This window comes from Podarcis raffonei, chromosome 2 (genome assembly GCF_027172205.1).
Source record: "Podarcis raffonei isolate rPodRaf1 chromosome 2, rPodRaf1.pri, whole genome shotgun sequence".
Taxonomy (NCBI): Eukaryota; Metazoa; Chordata; class Lepidosauria; order Squamata; family Lacertidae; genus Podarcis; species Podarcis raffonei.
In genome coordinates, this window is record NC_070603.1 from 15,326,896 (window position 1) to 15,345,915 (window position 19,020).

The 19,020-nt window shown below is 47.9% G+C and overlaps 1 protein-coding gene across 1 annotated transcript in view; it reads right to left on the reverse strand.

Annotated features, from left to right (window-relative positions):
- TAMALIN (trafficking regulator and scaffold protein tamalin) overlaps positions 1-11,393 on the reverse strand; it is a 41,448-nt gene extending 30,055 nt beyond the window's left edge. The window contains exon 1 of the mRNA XM_053375067.1: positions 11,146-11,393. Coding sequence (XP_053231042.1) covers positions 11,146-11,310 — 165 coding nt within the window. The 5' untranslated portion in view covers positions 11,311-11,393. The remainder of the gene's footprint in view (positions 1-11,145) is intronic.
- Between the last annotated feature and the right edge of the window lie 7,627 nt (positions 11,394-19,020).

The following is a 19,020-nucleotide window of genomic DNA, read 5'->3' on the forward strand; positions in this document are numbered from 1 at the left end:
TAGACAGTTTCTCCGGCGCTCAAGCCCATTTGTACAATAGCTCGCAGCATTCAAAGTTCCTTTCAGCAGCTGTTATCTCTGCGTGCAGTAACAGGCTGCCATAGCCACAGGATACTATTATGGGATGTGCAGAGCTGCACAGGAAATGAGTCCTTATTTCCCCCAACTGTTGCCGCAACCAACACAAACTTCGGCTCAGAGACGTAGCGCTTGGCAGCCAAATTGCCTCTGCAGGGCTATATTTACGCTACAGCTTAGAGCAGGGGTAGGCAAGGCGTACCGGGCAGGGGCCGGATCACTCCTGCGGAGATCCTCCGAGGGCCGGACAGACGCAGTGCGACGCCGGAAATCGTGTCTGTACATGTCCACGGCGCCAGAAATTGCTTCTGCGCACGCCCAGAGGCCGAAAATCGTGCCTGCACAGAAGCGATTTCCGGCATCTGGGCATGCGCAGAAGCGTTTTCCGGCCTCTGTGCATGCACAGAAGCGACTTCCAGCACCGTGAACATGTGCAGACGTGATTTCCGGCATCTGGGCATGTGCAGAAGCTATTTCCAGTGCCACGGACATGCACAGAAGCAATTTCTGGTGTCTGGGCATGCGCAGAAGCGATTTCCGCCGCCTGGACATGCACAGAAGCGGTTTCTGGCACCGCGGACATGCACAGAAGCGATGTCCGGCACCACAGACATGCCCAGAAGCGATTTCCGGCGTCTGAGCACGCGCAGAAGCGATTTCCGGCGTCTGGGCATGCGCAGAAGCAATTTCTGGTGCCACGGACATGCGCAGAAGTGATTTCCGGCATCTGGGCACGTGCAGAAGCGATTTCCGGCCTCTGGGCATGTGCAGAAGCGATTTCCGGCACCGCAGACATGCGCAGAAGCGATTTCCGGCGCCGTGGACATACGCAAATGCAATTTCTGGAGTCTCTGCGCCGCACTGCGCCGGTTTAGTGCAGCGTGTGGGGACTCACCGAGCGGGCGGCTCAGTTAAATGGCTTCTGTGGGCCGCTTGTGGCCCATGGGCCACAGGTTGGGGACCCCTGGCTTAGAGGCTACCCCCGCACCATGCATTGAAAGCACATTTACATGACTTTAACAGTCATGGCTCCCTGCTTGCAAAAAAAATCCTGGTTTATCACAGAGCTACAATTCCCAGTGCCATTAAACTACAGTTCTCTGGATTCTTTGGACAGTTAAAGTGGTCCAATTGTTCATCGCAGTGGGCCTTCTCAGTAGTGGCACCCAACAACCTCCCATCAGATGTCAAGGAGATAAATAACTACACGGCAGTTTTTAATGTCTGGCGCCTTATTATGTTTTTATATGTGCTGGAAACCCAGCCAGATTGGCAGGATATATTATAATTATAATTATTACAATGGACGCTTGGGTTGTGAACGTGATCCATGCGGGATGCATGTTCGCAACCTGCAGCGGCGCATCTGCGCACATTGTGATTCGGTGCTTCTGCGCATGTGCAAAGCAAGATTTAGCACTTCTGCGCATGCGCGACCGTCTGAAACCCAGAAGTAACCCGTTTCAGTACTTCCAGGTTTCGGCAGTCCACAACCCGAAAAAACACAACCTGAAGCGCCTGTAACCCAAAGTATAACTGTATTATTATTATGTTTTATCGCTTTATTATTATTAATATTCCGCTGGGAGCCGACCAGAGTGGCTGGGGAAACTCAGCCAGATGGGCAGGGTAATAATAAAATAAAAATAAAAATAAAAATAAAAATAAAAATAAAAATAAAAATAAAAATAAAAATAAAAATAAAAATAAAAATAAAAATAAAAAACTGGTAACTAAGTCTTATGAGGAGCGCTTGAAGGAGCTGGGTATGTTTAGCCTGGAAAAGAGGAAACTGATAGGAGATATGATAGCCATCTTCAAATATCTTAAGAGCTGTCACGTGGAAGAGGAAACATACCATATTTTTCGCTCTATAAGACACACCAGACCATAAGACGCACCTAGTTTTTGGAGGAGGAAAACAAGAAAAAAAATATTCTGAATCTCAGAAGCCAGAACAGTAAGAGGGATCGCTGCGCAGTGAAAGCAGCAATCCCTCTTGCTGTTCTGGCTTCTGGGATACCTGCGCAGCCTGCATTCGCTCCATAAGACGCACACAGATTTCCCCTTACTTTTTAGGAGGGAAAAAGTGAGTCTTATAGAGCAAAAAATACGGTACTTGTTTTCTCCTGCTCTGGAGGGTAGGACTCGAACCAATGGCTTCAAGTTTCTGGAAAGGAGATTCCGACTAAACATTCAGAAAAACTTTCTGACAATAAGAGCTGTTCAGCAGTGGAGCAGACTCTCACGAGAGGCTGTTGACTCTCCTTCCTCGGAGGTTTTTAAGCAGAGGTTGGCTGGCCATCTGTCATGGATGCTTTAGCCGAGATTCCTGCATTTGTGGGGGTTTGGACTAGGCCCTTGAGTCTCTTCCAACTCTATGATGTTAATGATGATGTTTGGTGAGGACCTGTGGGTTCTTAAACAGCAAGTCCAGGTGAACATCAGCTAGCCTTTTCTTTTTAAAGAATTTCCAGTAAAAGACACATCACAGTAACTTTCCTTAGAGGGGTTGTTGGCAAAGGGGGTTTCCAGATGGTCTATAAGATGCTTTTCATGTTGAACTTGAGCATGGATATCCATGCAGGCGCACACGCGCCAGAATATCAATGGAAACATGCCCCGGGGATCACACAAAGTGAGAAATTAGTAATAGTTGGAAATTATGCACCAAATGATAGTCGGAATTTTATAAAACATTAGAAGAATGTTTGAATTCATGGACCAGAAGATAATTCTACTTGGATATACTAATGGGGGAAATCTCCCTAGAAATGGACAGGACAATAAGGAAAACTGAAAATAAGGAAGGGAGACTACCGGTAACCTTTTTTAAATTGGTGGAAAACTTTAATTTGATTGACATATGGAGATTTAAACACCCACTGGACAGAGAATTCACCTTTTTCTCAGAGCCACAATCAGTCTGCCGGAAGAATCGACTTTATATGGACATCCAGTGATTTATCATTGTGGATGAAGAAAACAGATACCGCCTAGGTCACTTTCTGACCACAATACGATACGAAACGGTAATCCTTATTGTCATTGTCCCATACAGAACAACGAAATTGAAAAAATCTACACCAGACGTTCAAAAACCAACAAGCCTGCTATCCCAAGCCTGTGTTAGTGGAACTGAGAGAAGAAGGGAAAACTCCATAGAGGTGGAGATTAAATGAAGGAATTTTGTACAACAAACACCTCACAAAAAGCGGAAAAAAAACCTTAAGGAACTTTTAAAATTTAATTTAAATCAGGGAACGGACCTGAATGTGGTATGGGACACAAGTTAAAGCACCAATCCGAGGTTTTTTCATACAACAGAATGCTCTTCAGGCGACTTTTAACCTTTTAAAAAACACACAGGAGCACTGAGCAAAGCATGAGAAGGGCCTTGTGCCTGTGAACTTTAAAGAGGAAAAGGAAACAGGCAGGCGTCCCTTTTTGCAACTGATGTGGTACACGCATACTTTGTGCTTTAGTAATTCAACCCTGAAGGAGCCACGCCAAAGCCGGGTCTGGGATCCGGTAATAAGGGCATCAAAGGTTTTACAGGGGGAGGGGAGAAGGCTTGGAGAAAACTTTGCAAAAAGGAAGCTTTGCCAGAAGACCCAAAACTCTTATACTTTATTTAAAAATGGCACCTGTTGAACTAATATGTTGAAACTTGGCACCGTTGATCAACCCAATGGGGTCTGCGGATGCAGGGAAGTTTCAAACCGATCCAATAAGAATTGGCAGAGGTCCAGCAATATAAAGAAGGTCTGTAACTGAGGCTTCCGCCTCCTACTTTAAAAATAGCCAGATCATTTATTTACTTCCCATTTTAGTGAAACCTAGTGTGACTCTTATTTAGGCTTCTCGAGGAAAGCAACTGGGTGAAATTTTGAGTGGCGGTTCAAAAGTTAAGATTTTCCTGTTCTGTTAAAGTCTATGGCAGTAAGTATAGTGGTACCTCGGTTTACGAACTTAATCCCTTCCGGAAGTCCGTTCTTAAACCAAAACCGTTCTTGAACCGAGGTGCGCTTTCCCTAATGAGGCCTCCCGCCACCAGTGCCCTTCCACCGTTTGGATTCCGTCCTTAGACAAAGGTAAAGTTCTCAAACCAAGACACTATTTCCGGTTTTGCGGAGTTTGTAAACCAAATTGTTCTTAAACTGGACTGTTCTTAAACCGAGGTACCACTGTACTGGAAAAATAAGTACATAGCTCTGGGTTTGAAGTAAAGATTTTGCCAGGACCACCATGTTTGCGGAGAGAGAGCGTGCAGCACCTATTCCTTTGGTTATGAAATATGCCAGTGTGGCTTAGTGATCAAATGAGGGCTTGCCAATCTTTTTGGGCCTGAGATCACCTTTGGAAACCTACTCAAGTCTCACTACCAGTGTTATAAACTCAGATATATAAGCTTGGTGCCAAATGGCTCCTTTGTTGTTGTTGTTTAGTCGTTTAGTCGTGTCCGACTCTTCGTGACCCCATGGACCAGAGCACGCCAGGCACTCCTGTCTTCCACTGCCTCCCGCAATTTGGTCAAACTCATGCTGGTAGCTTCGAAGACACTATCCAACCATCTCATCCTCTGTCGTCCCCTTCTCCTTGTGCCCTCCATCTTTCCCAACATCAGGGTCTTTTACAGGGAGTCCTCTCTTCTCATGAGGTGGCCAAAGTATTGGAGCCTCAGCTTCAGGATCTGTCCTTCCAATGAGCACTCAGGGCTGATTTCCTTCAGAATGGAGAGGTTTGATCTTCTTGCAGTCCATGGGACTCTCAAGAGTCTCCTCCAGCACCATAATTCAAAAGCACTTCCATACATCACTACTGGGAAAACCATAGCTTTTACTATACGGACCTTTGTTGGCAAGGTGATGTCTCTACTTTTTAACTTTAACCAGGGTTAAAGTTGCCAAAACGGAATGTCTAGTTGCCATTTTGGGGCAAGACGTCTCTAAAGTCTAATTTTTCAGATGATGGACTGAATGTGATGGATTGTCAGTAAAAGATCTGGCTGGTTCAGGCGAGAACCTTGAGCTAGGTTAAAGAACTTTGAGAACTTAAAGAAGGAAAGTCACTTGATCCAGGGATGGTCGACATAGGTATTGGCCTATTCCGACCCCTTTTTCTGAACGGTGAAACAGACCATTCATAAAGTAAGAATATTATTCATAACTGTGAGCAGGGCCGTGGGGTGGGGTAAGACAACCTACAACATTTAACTATAAATGTTGTTCACTGCTCCTGCTCAGCCTGCACAGAAAAAGCATTTCGGTTCCTGAAATTCATTCTGATTGTACAGATAAAATAGAACAGATGGAATTGTACAGGATATGGTATTAGCGTGGGGAAACAGTCAGGATCCACTGATCCCCAGATGGTGGAGATATCAGGCACCATCCTGGTGCCCAGATATATTTACTTGCTCTCAAGTGGCCGATAGATAAAGGGATAGGTAAAGGGACCCCTGACCATTTAGGTCCATTAGGCCGACTCTGGGGTTGCGACGCTCATCTCGCTTTACTGGCTGAGGGAGCCGGCGTACAGCTTCTGGGTCATGTGGCCAGCATGCCTAAGCCACTTCTGGTGAACCAGAGCAGCGCACAGAAACACCGTTTACCTTCCCGCCAGAGCGGTACCTATTTATCTACTTGCACTTTTCCGTGCTTTCGAACTGCTAGGTTGGCAGGAGCAGGGACCGAGCAACGGGAGCTCACCCTGTCATGGGGATTTGAACTGCCAACCTTCTGATCGGCAAGCCCTAGGCTCTGTGGTTTAACCCACAGCACCACCCGTGTCCCTGGCCGATAGCCAGGTGCAAAATGTGCCTGGCTCCTGTTTAATTTCGAACACTGCCTCCTGTATACCCTATTCTCCTTCTGAACCCTATCTGCCTCACACTCGATACCCGAAAAACACACCTCGCCACACGGTGACTGCAACCCCCATTTCATACACACCATCACAAACGCCCCACTCAGCACAGCCTGCAAATCCCCGCTGCAACTCTAAATGCCTAGCCCACCTGGCAATCTTGCACACATAGACCCTTAATAGAACCTGCTATTTTAATAACTCTCCTTCTCAAAAACCAGAAGAATTCATTAAATAAATAAAAACACCCTGCCTTTTAAGACTGGCTACGGTTCTCTCCTGCTGGCACCAGCTCAACAAAAGCAAGAAATTAAAAGCGAAGTCGGGTGCTTTAACAGACCTGCCCTGTGATCAGGAATGACGCTGCTCCATGATCACAAATTGCACTCGCTTCCAACATTGCTTTTCCTTGGCCTTTCAGTTTCTAAATGAAGATGGGGAAGGCAGAGCTCCTGGGACACACAGAGACAAAATACCCTACCTTTTCCTGATCCCGTATTGCCCTATTAGAGCCTTATTGTACTGCTAGTGTTCTTTTGATCAGTGAATCATTGTAGTGATGCATCTCAAAAATGTCAAGTACTCATATTTTATCGGGAGATCTTGACCAAACTAAGGTCCCAGGAATTTAGCCTACTAATTTTGTTGGCAATTGTTCCCTTTCTTCCATAAGCCGGTGATCCAAGTGGTTATCTAGCTTAACTGGAATAACTTTTGTGTTTTTCAGAAAAAATTGTTTATTATTTGTGTGTACGATGAGGGTAGGAGGGTAAGTCAAATATGCTGGACACAAGCAGCATTTGAAGTTCTCTGCTTTTTCCTTCACTCAGACTACCAATCCCTCCGAAAAGGTCGTAGGAGACCTGGACATATTTTGTAGATACGCTGGGATTACCCCTACATCAGTTTTGGCAAACCTCTGGCCTGGGCATTCGCCAGTTGCCAACTTTTCTCACACTGAAAAAGCACCGAATCTGCAAATTGCCCTGGTCAACAAGCTAAGCTGCTCAGCAGCTTCGGGGGGGGGGGCGGGGGGGAAGAGTCTGGTGTTAAGCCACTTTTAACTGCAACCCCGCCAGACAGAGTTTACCACAGGAGCCCGACGACTTGCCTGAAGCAACATATGTGGTTGAAAACCATATTGCATGCGACTGCGGAGCTCGTGGCGCTAGTACCAGATGTACAGGCTTTGTATTTTGCCAACGGGACCAGCTTCAGTTCAGATTTAGTTGCTGCTGCAAAGTTCAGGAGCTGCTTCGAGAACGCAGCAGAAAAGCTATGAGAAAAGGCGCTAGCGACTTTGCAGTTTGCCGGTTGGTTTAATTGCTTTCTGGAAGATCAAGAAAGAGCAACGAATATTCCAGGTGTGTGTGGGGGTGTGTGTGAAATGAAGAGTTTTAAAATAACAGCCTTCCTCCAGGTAGCTCAGGGCAGCCTACAGTCACATTTTCTCCATGCATTTAAAGCACTTTTACACCACCGTTAGAACCATGAATCTAAGAAATGCTGGGAACTGTAGTTTGAGACGGGTGCTGGGAATTGTGGCTCTGCAAGGGGTAAGCTACTGTAGACAGGATTCTTTGAGGGAGCCATGACTGTAAAAAGTGGTATAAATGTTTTGAACGTATGTAACCTCTGCAGCTTTCTCTAACCAGTTTTATTTTCACAACAACCTTGTGAGTTAGGTTGGGCAGACAGATGTTGACCGACTCAAAATCACCGATTGAGTTTTGTGGCAGAATGGGGATGCGAAATTGGGTCTCTTCCAACCCTCTAACCCAATCTCCAGATGTTGGATTGCAACTGCCATAATTCTTGCCCCTAGGCTATGCTCCCCGGGGCTGGTGAGAGTTGTAGTCCAGGGGTCAGCAAAATTTTTCAACAGGGGGCCGGTCCACTGTCCCTCAGACCCTGTGGGGGGGCCAAGACTATATTTTTTTGGGGGGGAGCACAAATTCCTATGCCCCACAAATAACCCAGAGATGCATTTTAAATAAAAGAACACATTCTACTCATGTAAAAACACACTGATTCCTGGACCGTCCGCAGGCTGGATTTAGAAGGCGATTGGGCCGGATCCGGCCCCTGGGCCTTAGTTTGCCTACCCATGTTGTAGTCTAAACACACCTGGAGAGCAGCACATTGGGGAAGACTGATCTAAGGTGTATCACATGGGTCAGAAATGGAGTACAAAAGAAAGTTATAGCAGATGCAACCACACAAGACTACGAAAGCAGATGACAGTCATTGAAACGCAGGAAAACAAGGGATAAATCCATATACAGATGAGAGAGAAGCAAGTCCTTGCTATAGGAGGAGAATCGGGGTGTCTTTACTCTGTGGTTGGAAAAACAGCGTAACCATATATTATTTTTATTTATTTATTAAATTTGCCACTCTTCATCCATGGATCTCAGAGCGCCTCACAAACCATCACACTTCTCATTAGCTAATGGATAACCCTCTAATCAAATACTGTTCAAGTAATCACCCCAAGATGCTGGGATCAAGTAATCGGTGATCAGCAGGGTTCGATCTGCCTGTGAATAGATAGTGGGCATCTCAAGCTTATATGGCTCCTTGGCCAGAGATTTCTGATCACATTTAATTTCCCGAAACTGCTAAGCCTTGCACACTCTACACAGACCACAGTTCACCTGCAACTTAGAAGTCATAGTTGCATCAATTCTCCCTCTCTCAAGTTGCTGTAGCTTTCCAAGGAACCCAATCATGTACCTCTAAAAGCAGGAAACGGAAGGAGGACCACAAAGTTTGAAAGGGAGGAATTGCCGAATGAATACTGCATCATTTCCTCACCCTATTGCCACTTCTCAATAGGTTCCCTTCAGATAAGGAAACATCCCATGCAAGCTTTGGAAGTGCCCAAACACCACAACTGTCTAACCCAGATCTCCATGTTCCACGTTAAACACACACACAAAAATACCAGTGAGCTCAATAATATCGTTTTCTAGGTATGCATGTGCAGTTTTGAGGTGCATTTTTGCATGGAGTCTCTTGGGAACATTCGTGGGACAGAAAGTAGGTGCAATTTTTAAAGGCGAATGGAGATCCCAGCCAGGGGTGGCTCTAAGTTGCATCCCCACAAGCCCCATGCAAAGAAGCGTTGTCTGGAACAACAAAAAAAAAGCACACCCAGGGATAGTGAATGTGGTGGTCTCCAAATGCAGCTGCACTCCCAAGTCCCATCAGCCCCAACCAGCCAAGGATGATGGGAGGTGGAGTCCAATAAATATCTGAAGAACCCAGCGGGTCATAGGTCGACACACATGCAAACACATCAAAAGTAAAGGTAAAGGGACCCCTGACCATTAGGTCCAGTCGTGACCAACTCTGGGGTTGCGGCGCTCATCTCGCTTTATTGGCCGAGGGAGCCGGCGTACAGCTTCCGGGTCATGTGGCCAGCATGACTAAGCCGCTTCTGGTGAACCAGAGCAGCTCACGGAAACGCCGTTTACCTTCCCGCTGGAGTGGTACCTATTTATCTACTTGCACTTTGACATGCTTTCGAACTGCTAGGTTGGCAGGAGCAGGGACCAAGCAACGGGAGCTCACCCTGTCGTGGGGATTTGAACTGCCGACCTTCTGATTGGCAAGTCCTAGGCTCTGTGGTTTAACCCACAGCGCCACCCGCGTTCCATCAAAAGTACCCCTGTAAAAGGAGAGTCTCTTCTTTCTCTCTCTCCTGGTAAAAAGTTTTTGGGAGGTCCAACAGCTGCATCACCAGCTTCAGATAGCACCAAAAGCCACAAGTTGTGTTTGCATTTTACTTGCACAGTGGTACCTCGGGTTACATATGCTTCAGGTTACATATGCTTCAGGTTACAGACTCCACTAACCCAGAAATAGTGCTTCAGGTTAAGAACTTTGCTTCAGGATAAGAACAGAAATTGTGCTCCGGCGGCACAGCAGCAGCGGGAGGCCCCATTAGCTAAAGTGGTCTTCAGGTTAAGAACAGTTTCAGGTTAAGAACGGACCTCCAGAACGAATTAAGTACTCAACCCGAGGTACCACTGTATTACTAATTTCTCACTTTGTAGGATACCCGGGGGATGTTTCCATTGATATTCTGGCGCATGTGCGCTTGCATGGATATCCATGCTCAAGTTCAACATGAAAAACATCTTATAGACCACCTGAGAACAGAAATCGTGCTCCAGTGGCGCGGCAGCAGCAGGAGGCCCCATTAGCTAAAGTGGTACTTCAGGTTAAGAACACTTTCAGGTTAAGAACGGACCTCCGGAACGAATTAAGTACTTAACCCGAGGTACCACTGTACTCACAACCACCTTGCTGGGCAAGAAACGCCGTCCATTTATATAGGGCAGGCATTACAAACCACCTGAACTAAATAAGTACAGTAGTCCACAAGAGTGAGAAAAACAAACAAACAAACTATCCTTTTTGGGCAACAATCCGCAGAGCCCGGAAGGGAGTTCGCCTGCCCCCACAAATGGCAACTTAGGAGAAGATGATTCCTGCATTGCAGTGGGGCTGGGCTAGATGACCCTCGGGGTCCCTTTCCAACTCTAGGATCCCAGGTGAGCCACGTGGGGCAAGCAAAGCAGCGCCAGCAGCATTCCTTTTGTCCCTCGCGTCGCCCAAGCAGAAGGAGGCAATAAGGGGAAAATCCGTGTCAAGAGACCTCGCCTCTCCCTCCGCACCAGGGAGTCCCGACCCAGGAGCACCCCGATTCCCACTTCGCCCCCCATCGCGGACTGGAAGCGCACCTCGCAGGTGCTCCGAGGATGCGGGGGAGGACTTAAGCAGGACTTTGATCTCGGGGGCGCGCATCCGAGATGGGAGGGGGGGCGAGGGGAAAGTATGGCTGGGAAGCGGTGGAAGGAAGGAAACGTCTCCAAGAAAGGCAGCCTGGAAGAGGCGCGGGAGGGGGGCGACGTCCCCGCGTGCTTTTCCGTCTCCCGTGGAGTTGAAGAGGGAAATCCGGGGAGGGTGTCATTCATTCCTGCCCCGATCCTCGTCGGGGGAAAAGTGATGGGAGGCGGCAGAGGCGTATTATTAGGGTCCGGATGGGACCCGCCCTAGGACTGGGGTCTGTTGGCTTAGGGCGGCGGGGAGCGCGTCTCGTGGGGACGCGGCGCGTGTTGGCGCGACACGGGTCTCGGGTCCAGCCCCGTCCGTGCAGAGAGGGCGGCAGCAGCCCAGGCTCTCACTCACCCTCCGGGCTCGGGGCAAGGTGCCCCCCGAGGCCGCCAGCGCCCTTTCCAGCTCCAGCTCCGACGCTCGGCCGCCGAGAACACCGGCGCCCGCCACACTCGACGCCGCCGCCGCCTCTGGGTCGGGCTGCCCCGGCCGGAGCCTCCGGAGCCTCCGCAGGGTCATAGCCGGGGGGGGGCGGAAAGGAAAAGGGGGCGGCGGCGCTGCACGGAGCTATATGGGCTCTTGGAGGAGCGCCGGGGGCGGGGCGTCGCGGAGACCACGCCCTCCTCCCGGCCAGGCCACGCCCTCCCCTCGGCTTCTCTCGCAAGCGGTGTCTCTCCCCGCCTCTTTAGGGCCGGCGGAGCCACGCCCTTTCCAGTTAGGCCCCGCCCCCTCGAGCCCATAGCCGGGAACGTCCCCGCCTTCTTTCCGGAGTAGAATGGGAAGGGACCCCAAGTGGTCATCTAGACCAACCCCCTGCAATGCAAGAATCCTGCCGGGCTGGGCTCGAACCAGCAACCTTCTGGTGAACAGCCATTGCGCCAGGGACCCATTGCGCGGCCACAGAGGTTCAGGAGGAGGGGAATAGCCCCGTTGGTTAGAGCGGGGTGTTGATAGTGCCGAGGTTGCAGGTGCGATCCCCGTATGGGCCAGCTGCATATTCCTGCCTTGGGGTTGGGTGGACTAGATGAGTCCCTTCCAGTTCAAAGTGGGGCGCTCTCTGGCCGCTCTCCAACCCCATGCAGTGGTTCTCAACCTGTGCGTCCCTAGATGTTGTTGGACTACAACTCCCATCATCCCTGAGCTCTGGCCTTGCTAACTAGGGGTGATGGGAGTTGTAGTTTCACAACATCTGGGGACCCACAGACAGAGAAAGGCTGCAAGGAACCCTTTTGACGCTTTCCAGAGGAATCCCCCCCCCCAGCCTTCCCCTGTGAGTCACGACCACCTCAGAAGAAACTCCGCACCGCTTCCAGGAAAAAATAATAATCCCATTATCCTTCGTAAAGGAGCCTGGATTGGGGACCAGAGGGCGCCCTCTCCCCTCGTCTGCCTCTTCGACTTCCAAGGCGCTAGACCTCAGTGTTCTTGCAGAGGGCGCCCCCTCCTCTGCCTCTTCGACTTCCAAGGCGCTAGACCTCAGTGTTCTTGCAGAGGGCGCCCCCCCGTCTGCCTCTTCAATTTCCAAGGCGCTAGACCTCAGTGTTCTTGCAGAGGGCGCCCTCCCCCCTCGTCTGCCTCTTGAACTTCCAAGGCGCTAGACCTCAGTGTTCTTACAGAGGGCGCCCCCTCCTCTGCCTCTTCGACTTCCAAGGCGCTAGACCTCAGTGTTCTTGCAGAGGGCGCCCCCTCCTCTGCCTCTTCGACTTCCAAGGCGCTAGACCTCAGTGTTCTTGCAGAGGGCGCCCCCTCCTCTGCCTCTTCGACTTCCAAGGCGCTAGACCTCAGTGTTCTTGCAGAGGGCGCCCCCCCGTCTGCCTCTTCAATTTCCAAGGCGCTAGACCTCAGTGTTCTTGCAGAGGGCGCCCCCCGTCTGCCTCTTCAATTTCCAAGGCGCTAGACCTCAGTGTTCTTGCAGAGGGCGCCCCCCCCCGTCTGCCTCTTCAATTTCCAAGGCGCTAGACCTCAGTGTTCTTGCAGAGGGCGCCCCCCCCGTCTGCCTCTTCAATTTCCAAGGCGCTAGACCTCAGTGTTCTTGCAGAGGGCGCCCCCCCCGTCTGCCTCTTCCACTTCCAAGGCGCTAGACCTCAGTGTTCTTGCAGAGGGCGCCCCCCCCCGTCTGCCTCTTCCACTTCCAAGGCGCTAGACCTCAGTGTTCTTACACAGCTCGCCAGTGGTGGGGCCGGAGGGTCTTGGATTGCGCCCTTTCCCGAGAGATCCGGATTGTTTCAATTGTCTCCGGTGTGACGACGAGACAATGCTCTTTTTTTATGCGGTCCAGGTAGCGGGGCTTCCGCTGCGGGTTTTGCCTTAGCCTTAGGCTGGGAAACCGGATCTTGGCCCCCGTTTCTGAAGCCATGAAAGCGATCCTTGTGACAACAAACAAAAAGCTCTCTCTCTTTTTGCTTTTGCATACAAATCCGAAATGCCTGCAAAGGAATTGTTTTCCGAACAAACGAGGATTGTGCTTTTGCTCTCTTGCGACGAATATTGCCTACCCTTGCCCCAATATTCGTTTGTGGCAAGGCGACGAGACAATCCTCATGAGAATTTATTGATTTGCAAATTATAAGACAGCTCGCTTCCCCCTTGATCGTCTGCATATTTTGTTCCTGGGGACCCGAGGGCGGCGTGTGTGCATATGGGAAGGGTTGGACGTTGCTTGCAAGAAAGAAAGCAAAGGAAGAGGAAAAAGGACTTGGTTTATTTATTGCACGCCAATAAATAAATATTGCACGCAGACCAACTCTCTCCTGTAGACAGATGCGGTTGAAATATGCCCCGGGACTGTATACCGGTAAATATAAACCTGTATTTCTGTATGTATGTATTTTTTACATTCTCGCTCGTGCTGCTTTCGCGTGCGATATATGGTAACGTAGTGCCCTCTGCTGACCAAACGTCTCAGTTTTATGGAAAATGTTCATAAATAGTTAGGAAAGCCCATAAGTACGTAAGTATTCTTTAACGGAAATTGAGATGGCCTGGTTGTATTAGTTACAAATCACACATTAGAAATGCGGATCATGTGCCAGGTGTATCTGATTTTCCCAAACACACCAGACAAGGGAAGTGCCATGGAAAACACTCGGTATACAATTTCACAGAAATCGCATTTAAGGATACAACCGTGTGATGCTGTGCCACCTATGTGGGAATAAATTCCTGAGTAGTCGTGCACAGGAAACAAAAAAATCCACTTATGTTCACAGCCATCACTTTATCCCTTTGCAATGAGTTCCATTGGCTAATTGTGTTACACAGGAAGGAAAACTTCCTTTTGTTTGCTATGAACCTACTGCTAATCACTCTTAAAGTAAAGGTAAAGGGACCCCTGACCATTAGGTCCAATCGTGGCCGACTCTGGGGTTTTGGCACTCATTTCGCTTTATTGGCCAAGGGAGCTGGCGTACAGCTTCTGGGTCATGTGGTCAGCAGGACTAAGCCGCTTCTGGCGAACCAGAGCAGCGCACGGAAACGCTGTTTACCTTCCCGCTGGAGCTGTACCTATTTATCTACTTGCACTTTGACATGCTTTCAAACTGCTAGGTTGGCAGGAGCAGGGACCGAGCAACAGGAGCTCACCCCGTCGCGGGGATTCGAACCGCCGACCTTCTGATCGGCAAGTCCTAGGCTCTGTGGTTTAACCCACAGTGCCACCCGCATCCGCTAATTGTGTTACACGTGAAGGAAAACTTCCTTTTGTTTGCTATGAACCTACTGCTAATCACTCTTGGGTGCCCTCTGATTCTAGTATCTTGGGAGCGGATATTTTCTCACTGTCCACTGTTAATGCTTTTATAGACTTCTATCATAGAATCTTTTAAGTCATTCCCCCCCTCCCCCACGTCTATTGCCCCAAAATTTGCTGAGGTTCTGCTACTGTAATTCAGGTGATATCTGCTGTCTGTAGCCTGAGTTTTCTGTCCTCTGTGGTTTGCAGCACGGCTAGGAAAGTATTCATTTTTCCACGATCGGCCACTGTAGTGCTTGTCATTCGAAATAAGCTAACTATGCTGTTCATCCTCTTCAGGGTGAGTTCCAAATGTCCCGCATGATGTTCCCCATCAGGTGTACAGTGGTACCTCGGGTTAAGTACTTAATTCATTCCGGAGGTCCGTTCTTAACCTGAAACTGTTCTTAACCTGAAGCACCACTTTAGCTAATGGGGCCTCCTGCTGCTGCCGTGCCGCTGGAGCACGATTTCTGTTCTCATCCTGAAGCAAAGTTCTTAACCTGAGGTACTATTACTGGGTTAGCGGAGTCTGTAACCTGAAGTGTATGTAACCTGAAGTGTCTGTAAGCCGAGGTACCACTGTATTGTTTTTGAGAAGCTGTCTTAATCTTGCTGCACAGACTGCTAGTGAAGCAGCATAGACCGCTTTCCTAGTGGTTATACTGGTTGCCTGTTCGAATACTCACTTGAAAACGGAAACTCAAAACCAGGCTTCCTCCACCTTTGGCCCTCCAGATGTTTTGAGACTACAATTCCCATCATCCCTGACCACTGGTCCTGCTAGCTAGGGATCATGGGAGTTGTAGGCCAAACACATATGGAGGGCCCAGGTTGAGGAAGCCTGCGCAAAACCAACTCTCACTTTTGTTACCGTCTCACCACAAAGCTGGCTTCCCCCTGACTTTGGATCCCGTCAAGCTGTTGCTGAACATGATTGCAAGGAGCTGTGGTCCAGGCTGGGGATGCTAAGTGCTCAGAAGTCAGCCCCCAATAAGATGTGGTGAGATTTTAATCTTTTTCAGACCAGCGCAACTCTTCTGGAAAGTGAAAGTTTTGTTCATAAATTGGCCGTTCAGCAAGAACCCAGCACCCAAGTCCCTTTGTTACTTCTTTCTTCTCAACCCTTTCCCTCAGACTGGCAAAGCAGTGAAACCAGGGAAGATCACAAGTGATCAACAAGAAATTGGGTTGCAGGGCAGAGGAGACTGAAGGTTCCCTAACCCTGCTAAAACCTTTTATTTCTTGTGGTTGTATTTTTGGGGGTGGGCTTGGCACATAGCTGTCAATTTACAGATTTGAAAATAAGGGACCAGCAGCCAAAATAAGGGACCTGCAGCCTCACCTGTTCCAGGCAGTCCAGTCTTCCTGTCCTCCTGCAGTCTGGTCAAACTCATGCTGGTAGCTTCGAGAACACTGTCCAACCAACTTTGTAACCAGAGGTTCAACTGAATAGAATCTGAATCACATGCACCACAAGGCCTATGCAGCGTCAACTTAAGATGGCTCCCTGGCCTGGCTTTGCACTGAAAAGTTTGCAGCAGCACGTGCAACAAAATGGTGTCCAACATTCAAAAAACCCCTCAGCTTGCATTAACTAGCCACACACAAGGCATGCAAGCTCCACCCCCCAGTCATTCTTAGACTTCTTATTGGGTGAGCAACATAGCCAAGCAACACAATTGGAGCCTCCCTCCTCCCTGGCCGGCAGAGAGGGAGGGAGGGAGAGGAGCTGCTTCCTTTGAAATTTAAGGGACATCATTTAAGGGACATTTAAGGGATATCCATCAATAAGGGACAGCAGCGGGACATGGTGCTGGAATAAGGGACTGTCCCTTCAAATAAGGGACACTTGACAGCTATGGCTTGGCAAAGAGGAAGCAGCCAGAAGACACAGCTAAAACCAGCCCGCGCCTATTAATGCCTCTGCGGCGGCTGCGTTTGGCCTGTACTGCACAAGGCCTGGCAATCCCTTTTGACAACGCCACAAGGCCTGTCCTCCTCCTGCTCAGCTTGGACGCACAGCAGCTGGTCTTAATTTTTAGCAAGGAATGAACTCGTCGCCAGCAGCCAAACATTTCTTCGTTAAGAACAAACACAAGAGCCGGGTGTCTGGGGACAGCTGGCCAGCAGCTGTAGGGAGATTGCGCAAGAGTCGGGTGTTTGGCGTTTCGGAAGCATCTCCCAGAATGACGCGAGTCTCGCATGCTTTTCTCTTTTGGGGTTGTTCTTTGGAATGTCCTTTCGACGGTCCCAGGGATCCCCTTGCTCTCGCATCCAGGGCTAGAAAAAAAACAGCGAGGATTCCTTGCGCAGGGTCATTTACGTTAATATGATGCATATGACGCGTTTGAGCCAGAAAACTCTCTTCTCTGAGCCCAGAATGTTTCGTTGAGCCTTGGAAACAATTCTCATGTCTTTTTTTTAAGGAACTAGAATCTCCAAATTCTTACTCAGACAAGTTTTATTTTTAAAAAAAATGCTTTTTATTGAGTTTTTCACAAACAAAAATAAAACAATCTTTTACAGTCATCATTTTATGTCGTCTTATTTACACTGCGTATATTCACGCCCAGACTTCCTTCCTTCCCTGCTTTGGTTTTCTTAATATATGTCTTCTCTTGTAGATTCTTCCTCACCTTCTATACACATCACAGGATTTATGTTAACCCTGCTATAGTTTTTAAACCTCTACAGTTAGTTCTTATATATGCCACAAATTTACCCCACTCTTCTTGAAACTTTGTCCCTTTTTGGTCTCGAATTCTATACGTCATTTTAGCTAATTCTGTATACTCAAAAAAATTGGCCTGCCATTCCATTATCGTTGGGGTCTCCTGTAATTGCCATTTTTGGGCCACAAGTATTCTTTTTTTTATATATATATAAAATTTTTATTGATTTTCCAACATATATTATAAGACATTACAAATAACAATACAAAAACAAACAAACATATAAACATGTATAATTTCATAACCTTTTTTCCTTATACCCAATTTCGATGACTTCCCCATGCCTCCCTTTTCTGCATCCCTGTTTTAAACTTTTTCAGCAACCCCTGATCTAAATTACCGTATTTTTCGCTCTATAACACGCACCCGACCATAACACACACGTAGTTTTTAGAGGAGGAAAATCCGTAGGCATGCCACCCGTAGGCATTCACTCCATAACACGCACAGACATTTCCCCTTACTTTCTAGGAGGAAAAAAGTGAGTGTTATGGTGCAAAAAATACGGTACTTATAATTCCCTTTCTTTAACCTTTTTTCTCTTATCCAATCATTTATCGCTGCAAATCTGCTTTAACTTACCCATGACATTTTAACACTCAATAATTTTACAACAATTTTTAAGATAAAATTTAAATTTCTTCCAGTCTTCTTCCACCGTCTCTTTCCCTTGGTCACGGATTCTGCCCGTCATCTCCGCCAGTCCCATATAGTCAATCACCTTCGTCTGCCACTCTTCCAGCATGGGTAGTTCTTGTGTCTTCCAATACTTTGCTAGTAGAACTCTTGCTGCTGTTGTAGCATACATAAAAACGTCCTATCTTTCTTTGACACCAATTGGCCTACCATGCCCAGGAGAAAAGCCTCTGGTTTCTTATGAAAGGTACACTTAAGCACCTTCTTAATTTCATTGTAGATCATTTCCCAGAAGACCTTAATCCTTGGGCACGTCCACCAAAGGTGATAGAAAGTACCTTCAGTTTCATTACATTTCCAGCATTTATTATTGGGCAAATGATAGATTTTTGCAAGCTTGACTGGGGTCATGTACCACCTATAAATCATTTTCATAATATTCTCTCTTTGGGCCACAAGTATTCTAGCTGCTGCAGTAGCGTGTTGGAATAAGTTATGGTCCTCCTATTTTACTTCCTCCCCTATTATCCCTAATAAAAAAGCCTCCGTTTTTTTCGGGAATGTATACTTAAGAAGTTTCTTCAGTTCATTATATATAAAATTCCAAAACTTTTTCATCTTTTCACACTCCCACCACATTTGGTAGAGATCCCCATCTTTTGATTTGCATTTCCAACAGGCTTTATTACTCAATTTATGCATTTTTGCCAATTTAACCGGGGTAATATACCACCGGTACATCATTTCCCCTAAATTTTCTCTTAACTCTTAACTCAGACAAGTTTTAAAAGTTGATTCCTCCTTGAATTCATCTGGCTACCCCTGATACAGTCGGTCCAGGTTTACATCTTATCTCAGGGCTGGGATAATCAACAGGAACTTGCTGGCACTGTTAACGGAAAAATCCGAGGGCTCCCTTGGACAAAAACAAAGACACCAACCAGGATAACTTGGAGCAAAACAGCAGCCTGTAGGCTTGGCCTTTATTGAACTGTTGCAACAGGGTGCTCCCCTCACTTGCAGGAGAGAGGAAAGACACAGAAAAAATGGTGTGCAAGGTCTTATAAAGACTTTTGAAATTCCCATCCTGTAGATCAAGCCCACCCCCAGAAACATCATACATACATC